At 33.8% G+C, this 21,950-nt stretch overlaps 1 protein-coding gene across 1 annotated transcript; it reads right to left on the reverse strand.

The window, feature by feature from the left end:
- Positions 1–108: 108 nt before the first annotated feature.
- On the reverse strand, positions 109–12,892 carry PRDM14 (PR/SET domain 14). The gene is made up of 7 exons (XM_053715896.1): positions 12,304–12,892; positions 11,691–11,738; positions 11,437–11,594; positions 10,681–10,951; positions 9,047–9,249; positions 4,596–4,697; positions 109–347 (listed from the first exon to the last, which is right to left on the reverse strand). Exons 1-7 carry the CDS (start codon positions 12,890–12,892, stop codon positions 120–122), a joined length of 1,599 nt encoding a protein of 532 aa, XP_053571871.1. The 3' UTR covers positions 109–119.
- Positions 12,893–21,950: the final 9,058 nt, after the last annotated feature.

A 21,950-nucleotide genomic window follows, 5' to 3' on the forward strand; every position in this document is an offset into this window, starting at 1 on the left:
GTTCTAATCCACAGTGCAAAGTCAATATAAATAATTATAGTCTTTAAAAAAAATAAATTAAAATAAGAAATGATTGGCACAGTGAAAATGATAGAGAGACGTCTTGTTATGTGCCCTGACTAGAGACGAGCATGAACTTGCATGTGATATTTGAACTCTTCAACTTCCAGAAAAGTCTTGCCACACACTCCACATGAATATCCTTTATCTTTAATGTGCGTTCTGCGAACGTGACTGTCATGAGCAGCGTGTGAAGCAAATGCTTTGCCACAGTGTTTGCATTTAAAGGGCTTTTCACCTGAATGCTGTCGAATGTGTGTTCGGAGGATGCTGGATGCTGTAAATGCCTAAAATAAACAAACAAATAAATAAAGTTGACATACACAAATTATTTGTTTGTATAATGTTTTGAAAGGAATAAAAAAATTAATATGTTTGAGAATGTGGTCTAAACACAAATAAGCAGCCATGGTTTAGGATTGTGTGGGTGTTCCATGCTGAATGCCTTTTTGGAATTGTTTATAATTCATTACTGGTGGAAAAAATTAAATCTGACATTTTACCTTGAACTGGCAGTAACATAAAGTTTAACATTTTAGCAAAATAGTTCAGAAGTTGCTGAGATAAAGGGAATAAGAAAAAAAACATTTTCCGTATGTCAATATTAGAGGGGTTTTTTTAAGAGAAAATAATAACTAAAGTACTGCATCAGTCATCATGACACTTTGTAGGAATATATGTATAGATTTGGGGTTTTTTTACTTCAATGTTGCTGATTTTAGGTTGTCTATCACATATGAGGAGGAGGGGAAAAATCAACGATATTAGGTAAATATAAGAGCCTCTATTTAGAATATGTGTCCTGTATTGCCCTATATTAGGGTAGATAAGCCACTTTTTTTACACTAATATGCTATAAATTCCTTCCCCATCCTTCACACAATATGTCCCAAATGTTACAGCAAATGTTACAACAACAAATAAAATGATCAATTAGTAGATAGTCTAAAATTAAGTGCAGTTAAAATAAACACGAAGCCCCTGACGTGGTCGCGTTTCACATATACACTTCCTCACTTTCATGTGACAACACTGAAGAAATTACACTTTGCTTCAATATAAAGTAGTGAGTGTACAGCCTGTATAACAGTGTACATTTGCTGTCCCCTCAAAATAACTCAACACACAGCCATTAATGTCTAAACCATTGGCAACAAAAGTGAGTACACCCCTAAGTGGAAATGTCCAAATTGTCAATATTTTGTGTGGCCACCATTATTTTCCAGCACTGCCTTAACCCTCTTGGGCATGGAGTTCACCAGAGCTTCACAGGTTGCCTCTGGAGTCCTCTTCCACTCCTCTGTGACAACATCACATAGCGGATGGATGTTAGAGACCTTGTGTTCCCCCACCGTCTGTTTGAGGATGCCCCACAGATGCTCAATATGGTTTAGGTCTGGAGACATGCTTGGCCACTCCATCACCTTCACCCTCAGAGTCTTTAGCAAGGCAGTGGTCGTCTTGGAGGTGTGTTCGAGGTTGTTATCATGATGGAATACTGCCCTGCGGCCCAGTCTCCGAAGGGAGGAGATCATGCTCTGCTTCAGAATGTCACAGTACATGTTGGCATTCATAATTCCCTCAATGAACTGTAGTTCCCCAGCACCGGCAGCACTCATGCAGGGCCAGACCATGACACTCCCACCACCATGCTTGACTGTAGGCAAGACACACTTGTCTTTTTACTCCTCACCTGGTTGCCTCCACACACGCTTGACACCATCTGAACCAAATAAGTTAATCTTGGTCTCATCGGACCACAGGACATGGTTTCAGTAATCCATGTCCTTAGTTTGCTTGTCTTCAGCGAACTGTTTGCGGACTTTCTTGTGCATCATCTTTAGAAGATGTTTCCTTCTGGGACGACAGTCATGCAGACCAATTTGATGCAGTGTGCGGCATATGGCCTGAACATTGACAGGCTGACCCCCCACCCCTTCAACCTCTGCAGCAGTGCTGGCAGCACTCATACGTCTATTTCCCAAAGACAACCTCTGGATATGACGCTGAGTGCATGCACTCAACTTCTTTGGTCGACCATGGTGAGTCCTGTTCTGAGTGGAACCTGTCTTGTGAATCCGCTGTATGGTCTTGCCCACCATGCTACAGCTCAGTTTCAGGGTCTTGGCAATCTTCTTATAGCCTAGGCCATCTTTATGTAGAGCAACAATTATTTTTTTCAGATCCTCAGAGAGTTTTTTGCCATGTTGAACTTCCAGTGACCAGTATGAGAGAGTGTGAGAGCGATAACACCAAATTTAACACACCTGCTCCCCATTCACATCTGAGACCTGTAACACTAATGAGTCACATGACACTGGGGAGGGAAAATGGCTAATTGGGCCCAATGTGGACATTTCTACTTAGAGGTGTACTCACTTTTGTTGCCAACGGTTTAGACATTAATGGCTGTGTGTTGAGTTATTTTGAGGGGACAGCAAATTTACACTGTTATACAGGCTATACACTCACTACTTTACATTGTAGCAAAGTGTCATTTCTTCAGTGTTGTCACATGAAAAGATATAAAAAATTATTTACATAAATGTGAGGGGTGTACTCACTTTTGTTAGATACTGTGTGTATATATATATATATATATATATATATATATATATATATGTATATATATATATATATATATACATACATATATATATATATATATATATATATATATATATATATATATATATATATATATATATATATATATATATATATATATATATATATATATATATATATATATAGGTACATAGATTATTATGTGTAGAGTTATTCTTAACTTTGTTCGGTTGAAAATTGTACTAGAGAAAGTGTTAAAATATTTACATTAGAAAGGTCATTTTTTTAATGCTAATGAAAATAGGGGTGCAAAAATTTGAGAAGTGGCAGAGGTAAATAGAGGTATAAGTTTTGTTTTTAAATACATGTTTTAAGCACAAAGAAATCTCCAGGGAAGAATATTTGCAAAGTGCACTTATTTAAAGGGACAGCCTACACCTTAGTCATCTTAAAGTCTTACTTTAGATGAAGCTGCAAATATCCTCCTGCACCCTTTCTATACCATGCAGCAGTAACAGTTAAAAGGTTATTTTAAAATAAAAATTGTTTCTCGTCACTTTGAAATGGCTGCCAAGCTCTGCCCACTGATGACATCACGATCTGGGCTGCATTAAAGGCTTCACTAGTTACAAAAGACTCACTCATTGGATTCAACAGACTGTAAAAGTAGAGTGCATAGGTGCAGCCCAGATTGTAAAATCATCAGTGGGAAGAGTTTGGCAGCCATTTCAAAGTGACCAGAAACAACTTTTTTACTGCTACTGTGCATGATATAGAAAGGGATGTAGGAGGCAATTTGCAGCTTAATCTAAAGTAAAACTTTAAGATGACTAAGGTGTAGACTGTCCCTTTAAGAACATATTGTATCTTTATCTAAGATGGACAAAGTGTTGCTATGTTATGTAATTGTGGAAACAGTTATGGAAATTTTCAAGAATAAGGAACCCTTTGGTGAGAATCACATTACATTCAAAGTGGTAGAAATATATTTTACTCATCAAGATATTTATTGTTCATTTTTATTGTTTCTTGGCCCTCTGCTTCTTTAAGGGGAGGTGCAAAATTGTACTTTTCAATTTCCAGCAAGCACTTAACCAATAATGTATCTAATTTAATCTAAAATCATATCAGTATTGTAGTTTATGTAAAGGGGGCTGAGTTATTTTTAAAGGAAGCATGACATGGAGGGGGGGACAAGTATATATCTTACACAGAAAATTAGCAAATTAGGCATATATATATTTTTCATTATTATTTTTATTATGCTGTCAATAAATTAACACTGTGGAAGGTTCAAATTATTTCAGTATAAAATATTTAAACATAAGTAACATATTAAAATAGAGACTTTGGGACTGATTCTCAAAAACTCACCAGCATGGAGAGAAATCATTATCTTATTTTACTGAGGTCTATATTGTATATTAAGTGTCTCTCCTTACCATTAAGAATATTAGTGAACTCCCCTTAATGAGATACACAGTTTCCAAGGTAGAAAATGCCTTTAAAGCAATCCCTGAGGGGCCTTATAATACTGATGAGGCCTCCAATAGATTCTCACCAGACCAGAAAGCTTAAAGGAATCAGGCCGTTTGTGAGGGATCTGCGTGCTATAACTATTACATTTTAACAGGTAAAGGGAAGTGCTGCTCATAGAAATCTAATTATATTTTGTATCTGTAATTTTATTCATTTGATCTGTATTAAATCACTATTAGTAAAACAAGTAAAATGTTTACAGTATGCACGGTGTAGGGTTGCCAACTCAGCCTTGTTTAATGGACACTTATGAGTTATACATATTGCAGGGTGTGCAGGGAGGAACGTGTATTGTGTTTCTGGACAGCACTATTCATATTCCTCCCTGCACACCCCACAGCATGTGTAACTTATAAGTGTCCAGGAAAACATGGCTGAGATACAACTGTGTTTATCAGGTAACTCTTATACTAAAACATACAACTTACTTTGTTGCAATAGACACATTTATATGGCCTCTCTCCTGAGTGAACTCTCATGTGTTTGTTCAGGCTGGAAGACTGGGAGAAACTCTTTTCACAAATAGTACACTGCAAAAAATAAAAATGCAACAATGTTTACTTAGATTGCAAGAACAATGCACTAAAATAAAGAAATTATTTAGCTCGTAGAAAGATAGAAAGAAAACCTCATGAAGGGAGCATAAAACCCCAGAAATATTTTGTCTTTGTGGAAGACAAGACCTATTTTATTATATATAATATATTTGTCATTTCAACAAATGAAATAAAGGGTCATAATAGTCGAAAAATTAAATACTCTAATTCGACCCTGCACTACTATGTGTTTAACCTTCCCCTCCTGCAAAAAAGGTTAAACACACAGTAGAAGTGCTACTGGGCACCTGCTGATCACTGCTGGTCATGAGCGGATGATGCAGCTGATCCAATCAGCATGACTCAGATGTGCAACAAGCACTGCTGATTGGATTTGCAGTGTTTTCTGCTCGGCGCCAGCAGTGCTCTATGGGTGCCATGCAGCACTTCTACTGTGGGTTTAATCCCTTTGCATGGGTTAACACACAGTAGTCGAGTGTCTATGACAAATTAAAGCATGCAAGTTTTTTACTGTTATGACCTTTTAAGAATTATATTACAAAAGATATCCATACAAAATACAAATTATACAGGGTAAATCATAGATACCATTTTAAGGAATCTGACTCTGTCCAAATATTTTATCAAAATGTGATTAGGAATTAAATACACAACGAACAAAATTGGAATTATTCCTTTGCACTCAGTATTTGAAGATAGTATAAAATATTAAATTTATTAATAAAGTAAGTTTGACTTTTATTATTTTGGAGAGGGAGAGAGAATATTCTTCAAACATAATTTATTCTTTTTTGACTTGAGGAAAAAATGGGGGTCACATGACAAGACTATGAAGACTGAGGGCTCGATGATCAAAAGTTTGCCACTAAAAACTGAAAAACTATGTTTAGCCTCGGAGGGACAGTCTTTGTGCAATTATCAAACAAAATGGGAAGTCCCTGCGAGTGGTGAGCTGTCTCCCATAGATATAGTGAGAGCTCTCTACTATGTAAAAGTTCACAATGGAGGACGTAGTGCACAGTAAGAAGTCGGCATATGTTTAAATGTTAATATTACGCCTTAAATCAAAATACGCTGTTTTCAGTGTACTGTACCTTAAAATCGCTGTTATTTTCGTATGCATAGGTTTTTCTTTCAGAGTAATTAGTGTTTTGAGTATTGTGATAAAAGCTCACCACCTTTTAATTTGTGATAAAATACAATGAGATCTGTAGGGTGGAAATATTTAGATAATTATACTGGGATTTGAGGACAATTTCATACACGCCCTTATTACGCCCAATTTATAATAAAAACAATTGCATTTTGTATTTTGTAGTTATAAGTACAAATTTCTTTGGGGTTTTTTTTGCACATGCCGTGTACTTAAATTACAGTTTATGCTGTGCATATTTAATATGATTTATTCTTGTGTAATTTACATACAAAGTTTATGTTCTTTATAAAATACGATTTTTGGTGAACAATTTTGAAATGATTTTTGATGCACCTTAACAATACAACTGCTGATGTTTGTGCATCTGGTTTAATTATTATTATTTTTTTTTTATAAATTTAAAAATTATGATTTTTATTGTGCACTTTTGTAATGTATGCGACTCCTTCCCATACGAAAATGCAGTATAGGACCCTTAGCGGCTTTATAGGGAAGTACTGGTGAGCATTATTAAATAATCTCGCCAGCCAGAGACCTTTAGATTATTGTGCCCTAAGTGATTCCTTGTGTTTCCTGTTGCCCATATCTGTTATATAATAACCAAACGGGAGCAAAATATTTTTAAAACAAAAAGAATCAATAGACAGATAGATTATACTGTATGCATAGATTAGATGTGCAGATTAGATGGACACATATTGATAAATTAGAGGATAGGAAACAATCAATAGATAGACACAGACAGATAATTAGGTAAGTAGATATAGAGTCAAATACATATTTGCACAGAACAAAAAATATGTAAACCTGCCCTTACAAAATAGAAAGAAAAGATTCAAAAATAGACAAATTACTTAAACTAATATCTTTAAACATCAATTAACTTACAAACAAAAACCAAGAGTGAGAGCAAAGGGCCCATAGCTGTGTGTGGGCTCCATTCTCTCTATTAGTAAGGTATCATTAGATGTCTGGAAGGAATGGTCTATAGTCTGCACTGTTTGCTATAAGTTCTGTTATTCCTTATTGGTGGATAGCAGGAATTGATATTGATTTTAAACACATCTCTAATATTACACACAATGCATTAGTTCCAAAGATATGTAGAACACTCAGGAAAACCATCTCAGCCAATGCAACTGTTAAATAATGAAAGCTAGCATGAGGCTGAGAGTGTGTCTTACTGAGTCAGACCTGGGTCTATTTCAGTTTACAACCATTTCAAATCTAAATATGGGGCTTCAAGCCAAAATCCTACTGAGATAATGGCAGCAAGCAGTAATTAGCATTAACCCTCTTCAATACTGTAAGGAAACATTCTTTACAGCAGCCAGAAGACCTTTTCTAGGATTTGCAATACATCATATTGTTATTGAAGGGTTTGAAACAATGTCAGCTTCTTGGCTGCCAAAAGATTAACGCATTCCAGCTAACAGAACGTTGTGTCTACAATATTGTAAATTCTGTAAACACATCAAATTGATATTTTTAAAGGGATACGAAACTAAAAATATAATTGTGTGACTAGGCCATATGATTTAAAAAGTTTCCAATTGACCTCTATTTTCTAATTATATAAGAGATACTTAGATAGGTGTCTGGAGCACTATGTGGCAGGAAAAAATGCTGCCATCTAGTGCTCTTGCAATTAAATAACATTCTTGCAAAACTGCGGCCATATAATGCTACAGACAGTGCACACTCCTGAGATTTACATCCCTGCTTTTCAACAAGAGATATGAAGAATTGGATAAAAGAAGCAAATGTAAAAGTCGCTTAAAATCACAAACTGTATCTAAATCAGAAAAGAACAATGTTGGATGTCATGTCCCTTTAGCAATATAGCCAGCAGATAAAACAAAATCCAGCATTCTGATATAAAAAAATAAGGGAATGGAAGTTGGGATTCTAAAATAAATGAATGCAAAGTGCATATTCTTTATTCTGTGCTCCTTTCATATGTGTAGTCTGGGCACAATGCATAAGTAATATTGTTTTTCAATTATGCAGCCATTGTCAGTAAGATTAGACCCCCAATCTAAAACAGTCACAATATTACGTTATAAAACTATAGCCAGCAACTGAGCTAACCACACCTAGTGACTTCTGGGCTACAAACAAATGCAAATAAGGGACAGATGTCAACTTAATCACCTTATTCTCATTAACATAACAGGAACAGCCTTCCACAGTTAGTTTTGCAAACAAAAACTATCCATCTATCTATCTATATCTATGTATTCATATCTATTTCTATCTAGAATATATCTAGAGTCTATTGATTCATCTATCTATATATATGTACTCATATATCTACCTATCTAGCATCTATCTAGAGTCTATCTATTAATCATCTGCCTACCTATCTCTATATCTATCATATATCTATCTATATGTATGTATGTATTCATATCTCTACCTATCTAACATCTATCTAGAGTCTATCTATTAATCATCTGCCTACCTATCTCTATATCTATCATATATCTATTTATATGTATGTATTCATATCTCTACCTATCTAACATCTATCTAGAGTCTATCAATTCATCATCTGCCTACCTATCTCCATATCGATCATATCTCTATATCTATCATCTATCTATCTATCTATCTATCTATCTATCTGTATGTATGTATTCATATTTCTATCTAGCATCTATCTAGAGTCTATCTATTCATCATTTGCCTACCTATCTCTATATCTATCATATCTATATATATATATATATATATATATCTATATGCATATATGTATTTATTCATATTTCTATCTATCTAGCACCTATCTAGAGTCTATCTATTCATCATCTGCTTATCTATCTCTATATCTATCATATCTCTATATCTATCTATATGTATGTATGTATTCATTCATATCTCTATCTAGCATCTATCTAGAGTCTATCTATTCATCATCTGCCTACCTATCTCTATAGCTATCATATCTCTATATCTATCTATATGTATGTATGTATTCATATCTCTATCTATCTAGCATCTATCTAGAATCTATCTATTCATCATCTGTCTACTTATCTATATCTATATCTATTATATCTCTATCTATATCTACATCTATCATCTATCACCTATCAATATCGTGTAACCATTACAATGAATGTTGTCCATTGTTAACCCTGTGCATGCTGTGTTGTTTTCTCACCTTGTGGGGTCTGTGCTTCTCGTGCACGTGTAATATGTGAATTCTCAGCCTGTCCCGTTTCTCAAACGACCTGTTACACAGATGGCAGGGAAACTTCCTATCCCCCTGGTCCACACACCGTGTGTATTTGAGGTGCTTGTCCCTGTAATATTTATAGGCGAAAACCTTCCCACACCTCTCACATTTGTAACCTTCACTTGACTCTGAAAAATAAAATATATGGGGGAGTTGATTATCTATTACCTAAAATATTACTAGAATTATATTTGTAATTAAAATTGATCTTTACTCATAAAATATATATTAATACAATGTTATTAATACAATTATGCACTCAAAAGAAACGATTAATTTAAGTGAGAAGAATAAATTAAAATATATTGTGTTGGAAATAGCGTTTATATTCAAATTATATCATATTTTAATATACTTTTGTTAAAATAAATATTTCATGTCCTTATTAAACGAAATTATGAAATATGAATTATTTCCTGATTAAAAAATTACAAAATAATAGGGATAATTAAGCTTTTTGTTAAATAGCAATAAAAGCTTGGGATGCAACAAATGTTATTCAATTAAAAAAAAGGTTTATGTTATATTAGTAAATGTTTAACTAAATTATGAGACGGTGCCTTGCCTAAGAGTATATAATGTATATATCTTTATTTGATGCAGTAAATATTCCAAATTCTGGAGTAAAATTAAAGGGACACTAAACCCATTTTTTTTTTCTTTAATGATTCAGATAGAGCATGCAATTTTAAGCAACTCTCTAATTTACTCCTATTATCACTTTTTCTTCGTTCTCTTGCTATCTTTATTTAGAAAGCAGGAATTTTAAGCTTAGAAGCCGGGTTCTCAACCAAAAATGGGACGGCTCTTGAGCTTTACATTCCTGCTTTTTAAATAAAGATAGCAAGAGAACGAAGAAAAATTGCTAATAGGAGTAAATTAGAAAGTTGCATAAAATTGCATACTCTATCCGAATCTTTTAAAAAATGGGTTTAGTGTCCCTTTAAGAATGTAAACAAATCCAATGTTTCAGATTGTAGAATAAAAATGTAACATTTTATTCTGAATTAAAACAGATATTTATTTTTTCAAGGTCTATGTTGCTAATTTAAAATAGAAAAAAATGTATCAACATTATAAAATAAATAAGGACCCAGATTATATTATTAGTAGTACTAGGACTAGAATTAGCAGTGTTTGTATTTATATTTAAATAGAGTCAATTGTAATTATTAGCACAGCTGTTAATTTTGTTTAAAACCAGAGTTCTGTATTCATAACTGACTAGTGAAATGGGCTTACAGGAGACGGAGATTCCTTAATGGAACACAATATAATATCTTTTCTAGATTCATGAATTTGATAGCTATTCATATATTTTGTTATTATAAATATGAAAACATATTATTTAATAACGTTTTTAACTTTTTAGATTTTATTAGCCAATTATTAGTTAGGATGCCCTTAAATTATAGAATTCATCTTTCTTTTAAATATTATTTTAATAGACACAGAACCTTTTTCCTTCTTCCTATTGTTCTAGCCTTGATTGGCATCCTATAAAGTAATATAAACTCGTAATAAAATAATAAATATTCTCTGATGCCTATGGGTCTTACCCTCAATGTGTGGGTAGGGGGGTTTGCCATCTCCAGTCCCTTTGAGACTCACAGGGATGCCCAGGAATTGCAGGTAGCTGTCTCCATACCAAACCAACAGCTCCTGGTTGGGCAAGATCTCTTTACAGGACTCATAGAAGATCTCTCCCTCACACTGCAGGGCAATCAGGTTCTGCTCCTCTGGGAAACGGGCGCAATTCACCAAAGCCATCCAGTTCCCCGAGGAACCTTTACCGTCTATAAAATGACTCAGTCTCCCGTCCTCAAATATCTAGTGACAAACAATAATAAATGTTAATGAGTGTAATATAGAGAAAAGAATATTTATAAATACAAGGGAGGGTAAAGTGGGCACAGTCAATACTGGGCATCAATACAAAATATAGTGGTACTAAAATAATTTCTAATAATCGGTAGAAAAAGACTTACGTACAACACAAAGAGTTATCAACACAATAATCAAGTATGTTGAAAATAGATATAAATATATCAGACAAAAACAAACCTATAATTGATAACTCGTTTGAGAAATAATCTTTTTTTTCAGTTTGTTAGTAAGTTTGTACCAGTTTCAGTGCTATACAGACAATTGTGTGTTTAGATAGCGATAATAAAAATATAAGTATACATAGGATCTGTATTCCTTACAATCGGTTGTAATAGAGAGATTATTAATATTTTGGAGCAAGAATCTGCAGTTTATGTGCTTTCATTTTTATTTTTTTAAACACAGAAACGAAATTAGATTTAACTTACTTCCCACATTAAAGAGTTATCATCATAAGTCTTTATCTCGCTTGTATTAATCACTTTTCCTTGAAATGGACCAAACTTGACACCTTTTGGTATAATACTTGTAGAAAATACCCCTGATTTGTAAACGTCCCCATATATAGTTTTCTTCACTGATAAACCTGGAACAAATAAATGATGATATTTGTCATAAAAGAACACAACACCGCATTGTCCTTTTATTACAGTAATAAACACAAAGTAACAAAATGTATTACCTTCAGGCAACTGCAGAGATTCTCTGTCCAGGATTTGGGAATCTATAACTGCAATGAGAATGTAACTATTTTATTCACATTCATTTAATCTGAATAAATTGCTTAATACAAAGTGAAGCCTGAACAAAAGTAATGGGCATACAAATATAAAACATCCAATTATAAACAGCAGATGATCAGAGGATTTACAATTTACAGCCTGTGAGTGGGCACAGAATAAATAGTATAAATCAGTGAGATCTAGCTAACATTCTATTCGGTTTTATTAAAGGAATACTAAACCCAAATATTTTCTTAAATTATTCATATATTGCTGACAATTTTAAGCAACTTTCTAATTTACTTCTATATTATCATTTTTTCTTAGTTCTCTTGCTATCTTTATGTTAAAAGCAGGAATGTAAAGATTAGGAGCCGGACATTTTTTTATTTAGGAGCCACAAATAAGGAAGCGCTATCCAGAGTTCTGAACCAAAAATTGTCCGGACCCTAATTTGGGAGTAAATTATAAAGTTGCTTAAAATGTCCTGCTCTATATGAATCATGAAAGAAAACATTTGGGTTTAGTATTTCTTTAAGGTTTATAAGAGCAGCTATATGAGTGCTGATGTACCTGTACTGTTAAGGGGGATCCTTAGCCCAGACAAGGAGTGAGCAGCACAGTAGAGTGGGCGCTTGTCCTCTGAGCCATGTGTGTAACCATACAACACAGTGTGGAGGTCTTCTTCTGTAAACTGGTAGGTGCGGGTGGTCATCATCTCATTGCTGGGCGCACTTACAGCTAAACCTTTACATCTCTTGGGGGACACATAGGACTTAGGGCTATCTGAGTTATCCGTATGGAAATTGGAAACAAATGATTGGCTGTGAATATTGATAGGAGAAGTCCGCATCTTGTTATATATAGAATAGGAAGAAGGAAGAGTGCCAAATAGAGACTCTCCCAGGTTCGAATTGGGATTTAGGAGCGAGGGAATGTCTCTGAAATTAAATGGTCCCATAGTGGAAGAATTGGATACTAGTCTTCCAAGTGACTTAAGTGGGTTAAATATATCTTGAGAATTGGCAAACATGTTTAGGTATGGATTTTGGGGCATAATATTTGGGAAATATGGGGTTAATCTGGAAGGACTCGGCTGAAGTGAGTCATGAGAAAAGTTCCTTTGATTTTGGATACCAGCACTAGGTATAGACAGAGCCATAGGTTACTTTGTACAGAGATATGGTCGGTGCCAAATGGTTCCTGCGGTGATAATTCACAAACCTAAAAAATAAATATATATTTTTTTAGCATAAATCCACACTTTACAGCAAAAATAAACTTTAAAGGGACATGATACCCAAATGTTGAAAGACTTGAAAGTGATGAAGCATAGCTGTAAACAGCTGACTAGAAAATGATCAGGGGGCTAGAAGAAGGTTCCTAGATACAAGGTAATCTCAGAGGTAAAAAGTATATTAATATAACTGTGTTGGTTGTGTAAAACTGGGGAATGGGTAATAAAGGTATTATCTATCTTTTAAAACAATAACAATTCTATTGTAGACTGTCCCTTTAAATTGCTGTGTCTTGGGTGGGTAGTGGTAGATGATTTCTCTATGCCTATGGCAGCAGTAAAAGGAATGCATACATAACAAGTATATGCTGTATTGTATAATACATTAGCTTTATAATATATGTAATTAACAGCATGTGATCGTCATATATATAGAAGGTTAGTTTTATAAAAAAAAAACCGTCTAAATGTAAGTTTTCCAGATTGCTACACCATAAAGATTTCGCTTTATGCATTTTGTTCTTACCTAAGATATCAAACAAATTAGTTATTTAATACCTAGAAATATATGGTACTTGATGGACTTCTTATACATAGGAACCGGATTTTCTATGAAACTTGTGTAAGTAAAACATGGACTGGTATAATTAATACATTGCTAATTTATTCTATAAAATATCCAGGTGCTATTAAAGTGATTTAATTGGTGAATCAGCAATGTATATTAAGATGTCCTGTATTACGTTTGATCCAGGTCACTTTACATCTCATCCCATATTAATCAGTAGCTGTGAGCAGTAATGTAAGCAGCAGGATCTGGGCACTCTTGTGGTTTTGGTTATATTTACCAATGGGAGCTTTGCATAAGGGACCAGATATGGGAGCACTGACCCTTAACAGCCCATTTCCTGACTTTTCACCCAAAATGTTAATGCAGATTCCTAATGGATTATTGATTATTGCCCACATCATCATTCCAATTGTTAGTGCTAGTTTTCCATCATGAGTTGTCTATATATATTCAACAAATAACTAATATTTGGGAATAAGTAATGTGTACGTTACAAAGACAATTTTACCAACCATTGAAAAGCCAATATGAACACAATTCATATATATTCGTTTTTAACTTGTACATGAATGACTCAGTCAATTTAAAATGCAAATCCTTATTCTTTCCTTTGAATGTTATAAAAGGTTTCCTATTTGTTTTGCCCTATTGCATTTCCTGCAGGTGTATTCTTTGTGTTCAACTAAAAGTATATTGGTTGTGCGAAATATGGTTGAAAGATTAAGATTATGTGCATTTATAAATATGATTTAAGAAGCAATTAACATATTAAGCCGGTCTGGTATAGTATACAGTATGCAAATCTCTTGATTACATGGCTAATTGGGTGTATAACCTCTGATGAATAGAAATACCTGAATTTGTGACGAGCTAATTCCTTTCACAGCTTCTCACCTCTGTCAGGATGAATTGAGCAGGTTGCCTCCCAATATTAGTATAAGGATTTGTTTTGCAAATCTTATCTTTCAGTAACTACTCCCTATTGAAAAGGCAGTTTGCTTGTGTATTTCTGTATCAGGCAATTAACTGACCATCCACTTACAAAAACACCAGCCTGGGGCACAGTAAAATCCATGCTTAGGAACCTCAACAAAAGGCAATAAAGAGGGTACACATAAATACTAAACATTGGCCTGCAGATATATGGCTTGCCACAACTTTGGAGAGTTCTGCTGCACTGGCTGTGGGGATGTTGTGCAATAATTGGGAATTTGGGTTCAGAATCTATTTTGCCCATAGTGAGTATTTAAGTTAGAGAAACTTTGCCTAAAGCTATTGCTTTAGCAATACATTTAGAGTCAGTGTACAGTAATAGAAAATAATGTAAAGTAATGCAATTGCTTTGGCTTTTTCATGACATTTTTGTTAGATTTTAATAATTTGTTGGAATTTATGCAATAGAATGAATCAGTTCTAAGTACTTTACAATTGTACTTATTTTTTATTAGATTTCTAATTAATAAAATAAACCCTGCATATTTATAAACAATAAAACAAAACCTGCAGAACTTTAGCATAAGAAATATCCAGCTATAATTCGTTTGGTTAATTTTATTTTTGGCATAGAAAGTGGAAAAACGTCAAGCGCCCCATAAAAACACATGTAATACAATACTTTATATTATGATTGTGAGACCATATAACCTCCAAACATTTTTATAAAATCATCAACAAATTTGGAGCTAAACAGCAACAAATAATTAATTTCCACAAAATAAAAAATGATCTACTAGAAAGAGAGGGGAGGGGAAGAATGCCTAGATGTATTAAACATTATAAAATACAGAGTGTATTAAATACCCTGAGAATATTAGCGAGTAAAACAATAATTGTTTTTATCCTAATATATGTTCTGAGATTTAAATGTTTAACAAAACAAATATTAAACAGCCAAAATAATCAATTTGCCTAAAGCTTTGTATGTAAATATGTGCTCTTTAAATTGCAGATCTGTAAATTACATTTATTTTACTGCTATGTAACTTGAAATTTAGATAATCATGAAATGCTTAATAAATGAAAAAGAGAAATATACAGGTGTCTGCATTTCATGTAATCTAAAATCTTTAAAAACATTACAAGACAACCAAAAAAAACCCTAACAAACCAAAATTTCGTATGATTGTTATTGTTGTTACAGTTCAGTAGTGCGTTTTGTTGAATTGTTACTTATTTTATATAAATTTGAGGTTGTTTAACAATAAATTTAATAACACTATAAAGGAAATGTCATGTTTTAAATCTACACACATTGGTAATGTCTTTATAACTGAATATTTGTGTGTGTATGTTATATATATATATATATATATATATATATATATATATATATATATATATATATATATATATATATATATACGTTTTAAGATTCAAACTGTCCCATAATAAGAATATTTGGCATACTTTAATAACCCTTGCATGTAAAAGAAAATGAAGATACTAAAATAATTTGACAACCTCTATAGCAAGTACCTTTAGCTGATGCTGAAGACCTATTTGATGGGTATATAAAGACAAGCAGGCATCTGATCTAATTGCAGTCATTAGGGAAGATCCTTCTTATCTAGTTATTGATAGTAGTAATAACAACCTAACTTTTAATTATAGGATAAACAGTAATTGGGAGCAAGTATCTGACTTAATTGCTTGCTCGTGCATTATATACAAACTCTACATAACGCCAGCAAATTTGTAAGAAATTAGGTTAACAAAACTGACTTAAATTAACCACTTTTAATGGTTATTAAACAATCCTAACAGTTGTGAAAAGGGATAGCTTAAATCTCAATGAATCTGATATATTGCCAGAGATCAATGGGAACCAATAACTGAAACAAAACGGGGTCGTGACACACAACTGGGAGAACATGGGGTCAGCAGAAAAGGTCACAAATAATGAACACATTTCTCCATATTAAGAAAGCATTTGACTACCACAGACTTTGAAAGGATGTGATCTCTGTAATGCAACGATCAGCAGGAAATGCCAGTGAATAAATCACAGGAAACTTTCCAAATAATATTATTATTATTATTATTATTATTAATAATAATAATAATAATAATACAATTTTGAATAAACAAGAGAGTTAAACGCACTTTCTATACTTACAGTTTTTGGCAAACCCTCTTTGTAGGTTAGAAGTGCTTAGAAGCCAAGCAGTGCAAATCCTTAATTCCAGAAGTGTGTGTCATTTCCCTGTGTCTAATGTGATGAGATACTGGTCAGTTATTGCCCATCTCCTGTGATGATGTCTTAATCAATGGCAGTGCTGCTGAGTGTGGGGTCTTGGTTCTGTTTGAGAGCAATTCAACTTAGGCAGATGGCGTTAAAAGGAAATTCAGAGGCGGGGGTGGTGTGGACCTGTCCTGTAAACCTGCATCTGCCCCCTCCCTCCCTGCCTTCCACCTCCCTCAGTGCAGCCATTGGCTAGTGATCATCTCATCTCCCCCAAATCACTGGGGAAAACATTTATTTCAGGCAATGTTACTTAAGCTACCTGCACAGCTGGACTGTATATATATATATATATATATATATATATATATATATATATATATATATATATATATATATATATATATATATATATATATATATATATATATATATATATATATATATATATTATATAGATAGATAGATAGATAGATAGATAGATAGATAGATAGATAGATAGATAGATAGCTAAATAGTATCTTAGGAAGGGGACAGGGATCAACGAATCTGTATAGTAAATTAATAACTGAATCCTGGGGGTACGTATGTTTTCCCCCCCTATATTCCCCTAATTAATACTCACCAGAAAACTGGACTATATTCCTCAAAAGCACCAATAAACAAGAGAAATGACCAGTTCTACATTATGTAACGTTATAGACAAACATATGTTAGATTTTCAGTCGTGTAATTTTGGTGTTGTCTTATTCTGATGTCCTGGTGATGGACACCACTATTAATCCCTTTTGGGATGATCCCAAATGAAAATCTATTGATTTAATCACTGATTAGTTAAATTAAGGACACGATTCAATATCATTTACACCATAGTGACATAACCAATGACTATAAATGATGAGAGTCTCCTTTAAGTATATTTTTAATAAAATATGCAGTTATTTCTGATTTGTACCCAGCCTAAGCACTCCACTCATGTTGTAAGCATTAGTTTAAGGCTTTTCCTTCTAGCAAACTAAAATCAATGTGTTTTCTCCAATATAGATGATGCTCACTTAACTAAATCAAAATATGTCAAAGCATTCAGCCTTTTGCAAGTAGTTATCTCTAAGGATTGAAGTTCTGAAGTGAAGATCACTGGAGATATTCTGCATTGTACACAAATTCTTTGAAAGATAAATACACATATCAATAAATCAACTCTAAATCTAAAAAAATGTTTTTGCATTATTTAAGTACGTTGTTTTTAGCATTGACTGCAATTCTAGGAAACATACTGCATTCATGTAAACATGCAAGTAAAATGTAGTTTAATTCAATATTGTATCAGACATTTGTATTGTTATTTATTCCTTAGTGTTTAAATTCTGTTGTGCATAGCTGGGCAAAATATCCATATTTGGGGTTGATAAAAACCAGTCAGACGTATTTTTTGTTATTTTTTTTATTCCAGACTGAAGATTTTCAACCAATGTGGAGAGTTAGAACTTGTAGAATTTCTTTATATAAATCTTTTTCTTAGTCTTTCTTCTAAGTATTTTTTTGAGAATTTAAATATAAATTGACTTTAGTTCTCACATTATGTATCCAATTTAAATAAAAATGCAATACACTGAGAATGTATCGTTAAAGGGTATATTATTTGTCATGCAAAATTAGAATAAATACTGTTAGTTTTAATGTAATAAAATAGTATTTATTCTCTGTAATATATAGTTATTGACGTAGTGAAGGTTCCATTCTGTGCCTCACATTGTTTTATTGTTTGTTTATTTTTGTGTTAAAAGTCTCCCTGCTCTGATAATTGCAGTATCATAATATCTATTGGGTACTGTAAATATATTTGTCATAAGATCTGTGTATTTATTTTTCTGTAGTCACTTATCTCATGTCATAGGGTAGTGGCATTTAACCCCTTGTTGTCATAGAGGACGGCAACGCATTGTGTAGGAAAGACTAAAGTGTTAAATCTACTGGACACTCTTTCTGTCTCTGTATTCCATTGGCTTCCCTTTTTTATTTCATGTATTACATTTGGGTTTCAGTGTTGTATTGTCACAGCCTTGTTAAGCAGCCACTGGTCTGTCTTGTACATGTCCTGTCTTATTACATTTTCTTTCTCCCCTGTGTTATTCACTCACCTTACTGCTTGTGTGTTTGTCATCTCATTGTCTTCCCTGTATCATTTTCACATCTCTATAGCTGCTTTTGGTTTATTTATTTCTATTATTTAAGAAACAATATATTGTTAGTGAATTGGTAAAATATTTGCTGTTGCTAACATGATATATTCTTAATGACATATTATATAAGTATGGGCTCCCTCATATGAAAACAAACGGATGCTAGTTTGTCTTTACAGTTGATAGTAGGTTTGGAAGTTCAGCCACTACATGCCCTTGGTAAATAATAGTGCAATCATAGAGCAGGCTAGAATCATCTCAGGCATCTCCAGTTAATTCTTTATTTTATAGAGCACATTTACTAAAGAGCAAACTGAAGAGTTAGTTTAGTGAAAGGCTGCATACAATAACTAATAGGAACTGGAGAAGATAGATAGAAATATAGAGATATAGAGATATAGATAGATAGATAGATAGATAGATAGATAGATAGATAGACAGATAGATAGATGATAGATAGATAGATGAAATAGAGATATAGGTAGATATAAATTAAAGATAGTTATAGCTTATATATGATAGATGCATGATAGATTATAGATAAATGATACAGATACATAGATAGATAGAAAGATAGATAGATAGATAGATAGATACAGACAGATGAGAGATAGTTATAGCTTATAGATAGATGAATTATAAATAAATGAATGATATATAAGTAGATAGATAGATACATAGAAAAAAAATCTTTCATAATTCAGATAGAGTATGCAATTTTAAGCAACTTTCTAATTTACTCCTATTATCATTTTTTCTTTGTTCTCTTGCTATCTTTATTTGAAAAAGAAGGCATCTAAGCTAAGGAGCCAGCCAATTTTTGGTTTAGAACTCTGGACAGCACTTGTTTATTGGTGCTGTCCAATCAGCAAGGACAACCCAGGTTGTGAACCAAAAATGGTCTTACATCTAAACTTACATTCTTGCTTTTCAATTAAAGATAGCAAGAGAATGAAGAAAAATTGATAATAGGAGTAAATTAAAAAATTGCTTAAAATTGCATGCTCTATCTGAATCATGAAAGAAAAAAAATTGGATTCAGTGTCCCTTTAGTGAAAATATTCTGAGGTAGAAGAAATTAATCAAAGTAGTGATTTAGAGAATTCACATTTACAGGAAGGGGATGCTACACTGGCCTGTACTGTACTGGAATGCTACCCTAAGTGCTACTATAGGAACACAATGTGTACAAGCTGTGCTCAATAGCGAAGTGTGTTTACTATCAACAAACCTGTAGACTGAGGGTGGTGTTACTATTGCTGGGTATAATAATCATTCTGAGATGCATATGTTTATGCTGTTTGCATTTCATAACAATGTAAGCATTGGAATTAGCTAGGGACCTTTTTCTATGGTCTTCTTTGTGTTTCTAAACATGGATATAAATGGATAAATTGAAGTTTATTGCTGCATAAAACAACCTTTTCTGTAGGAGTTGTCCTTATCAGCCAGTTAGCAACAGGTACCTAGGTATTGGTTTTAAACAAACATGCACTTCCTATCGGTTTCAAAGTTAAACAGCTTCTGCTTAACCTAATTTCATGGAAGAATAGTTTTTACATGTTGCTATTTTCTAAACTTGACAGAAAGATTTTGAGTACTATGGGGTCGATTTATCAAAGGCTTTTGCCAGCCTTCGACCCCCTATGACTGAAGGTTGTCACAAGAGACCCTGCAGTCAGTATTTAATAAGCAGCGGTCATAAGACCACTGGTTCCCTAACCTTTCACCACCTCTTAGGTAGCAAATTTCAATCTCCCCGGTCTCGTCTGACCGGGGAGATTGACAGCTTCTGCCCGCGCGTGATTGGCTGTGTGCGGGCAGGGGGCGGGATTTCACGCAAGCGCAAAATAGTGCTCATGTGCAATGCTGAATTCCAGCAGCAGAATTCAACCCGCCAGAGGCGAGCTGCGGCGGACAGGGGCGAGTATTATTGCCGCCATTTTGATTGCATAGTGTGCCCAGGCAGGCACAACACTACCTTAAAGAAGCAGTCTGCTCTAATAATTGTATATTTTAAAAAGATAGATAATCCCTTTATTACTCATTCCCCAGTTTTGCACAACCAACATTGTTATATTAATATACTTTTTACCTCTGTGATTACCTTGTATCTAAGCCACTTCTGACAGCCCCCTGATCACATGCTTATTTATTTATTATCTATTGACTTGCATTTTAGCCAATTAGTGCAGTGTCATGCACAACTCCACTGGAGAGAGCACAATGTTATCTATATGGCACAGATGAGTTAGCAGTCTCTTGCTGTGGAAAGCAAAGAAAAAAAGAAAAATAACAATTTTGGTGTTGACTGTCCTTTTAATTGTTAGTATTGAGACACGTGTGATATTCAGGTTGACCAGTAGGTGCTGTTCTGTTTAGTTCACATTCAGTATTGCCTCAAAATCGTTTCAGCTTCATTTTAATTGTTTATATTGCATAATTTCATCCTAAAACAAATGCCCTTTAACACAGCAGCATTTATTAACCCCTGCATCACCTCACCACTGACATCTCCTGTCTTCTGTGATCCACATTCACCCTCTACACACACCTCACTCTTCCAGAACACACAACTCTGCAGTCTCTCACTCAACTACTTCCTGTTGTGCACTAAACTCCACCCCTCCCTCAGCACATCCCAAAACAGTGGACTTTAGTCAATTATTAGTACAACTCCATTCTGTGGCTCTGCTCACACTGATTATAGACTTTCCTCTTCACTCCTTTGTGTACCATTGCTTCCTGGCAATCAATTAGGTCACCTAAGTATACTTTACACAACCCAATCACACACAGCATTTCTTTAAGTAACCCCAAAACTGCCAAACAGCTCAAATTATTCATCTCAATTTCCATTTTTATACTTTTCAGAGGTGATATTCTCTAACTGAACCTGTATGATTTCTGCACTTTCTAATAAAACTCATATTACACTCAAATTACCATGCAGTTGTTGTTTTGTTTTTTGTCACACTATAGCCACAAAAGGATGATATTCCCTTGCCCTGGAGCCTCTCTGAGATTCATTTCTCCACATAAAGACCC

Source organism: Bombina bombina, chromosome 5 (genome assembly GCF_027579735.1).
Source record: "Bombina bombina isolate aBomBom1 chromosome 5, aBomBom1.pri, whole genome shotgun sequence".
NCBI classification, from domain to species: domain Eukaryota; kingdom Metazoa; phylum Chordata; class Amphibia; order Anura; family Bombinatoridae; genus Bombina; species Bombina bombina.

Coding starts and splice junctions, on each gene's coding strand:
- PRDM14 (XM_053715896.1), bottom strand. CDS start 12,892: ATGGCTCTGTCTATACCTAGTGCTGGTATCCAAAATCAAAGGAACTTT. Junction 11,739..12,303: donor GATCCCCCTTAACAGTACAG/GTACATCAGCAC, acceptor TTCTCATTGCAG/TTATAGATTCCCAAATCCTG. Junction 9,250..10,680: donor CCCCTACCCACACATTGAGG/GTAAGACCCATA, acceptor TTTATTTTTCAG/AGTCAAGTGAAGGTTACAAA.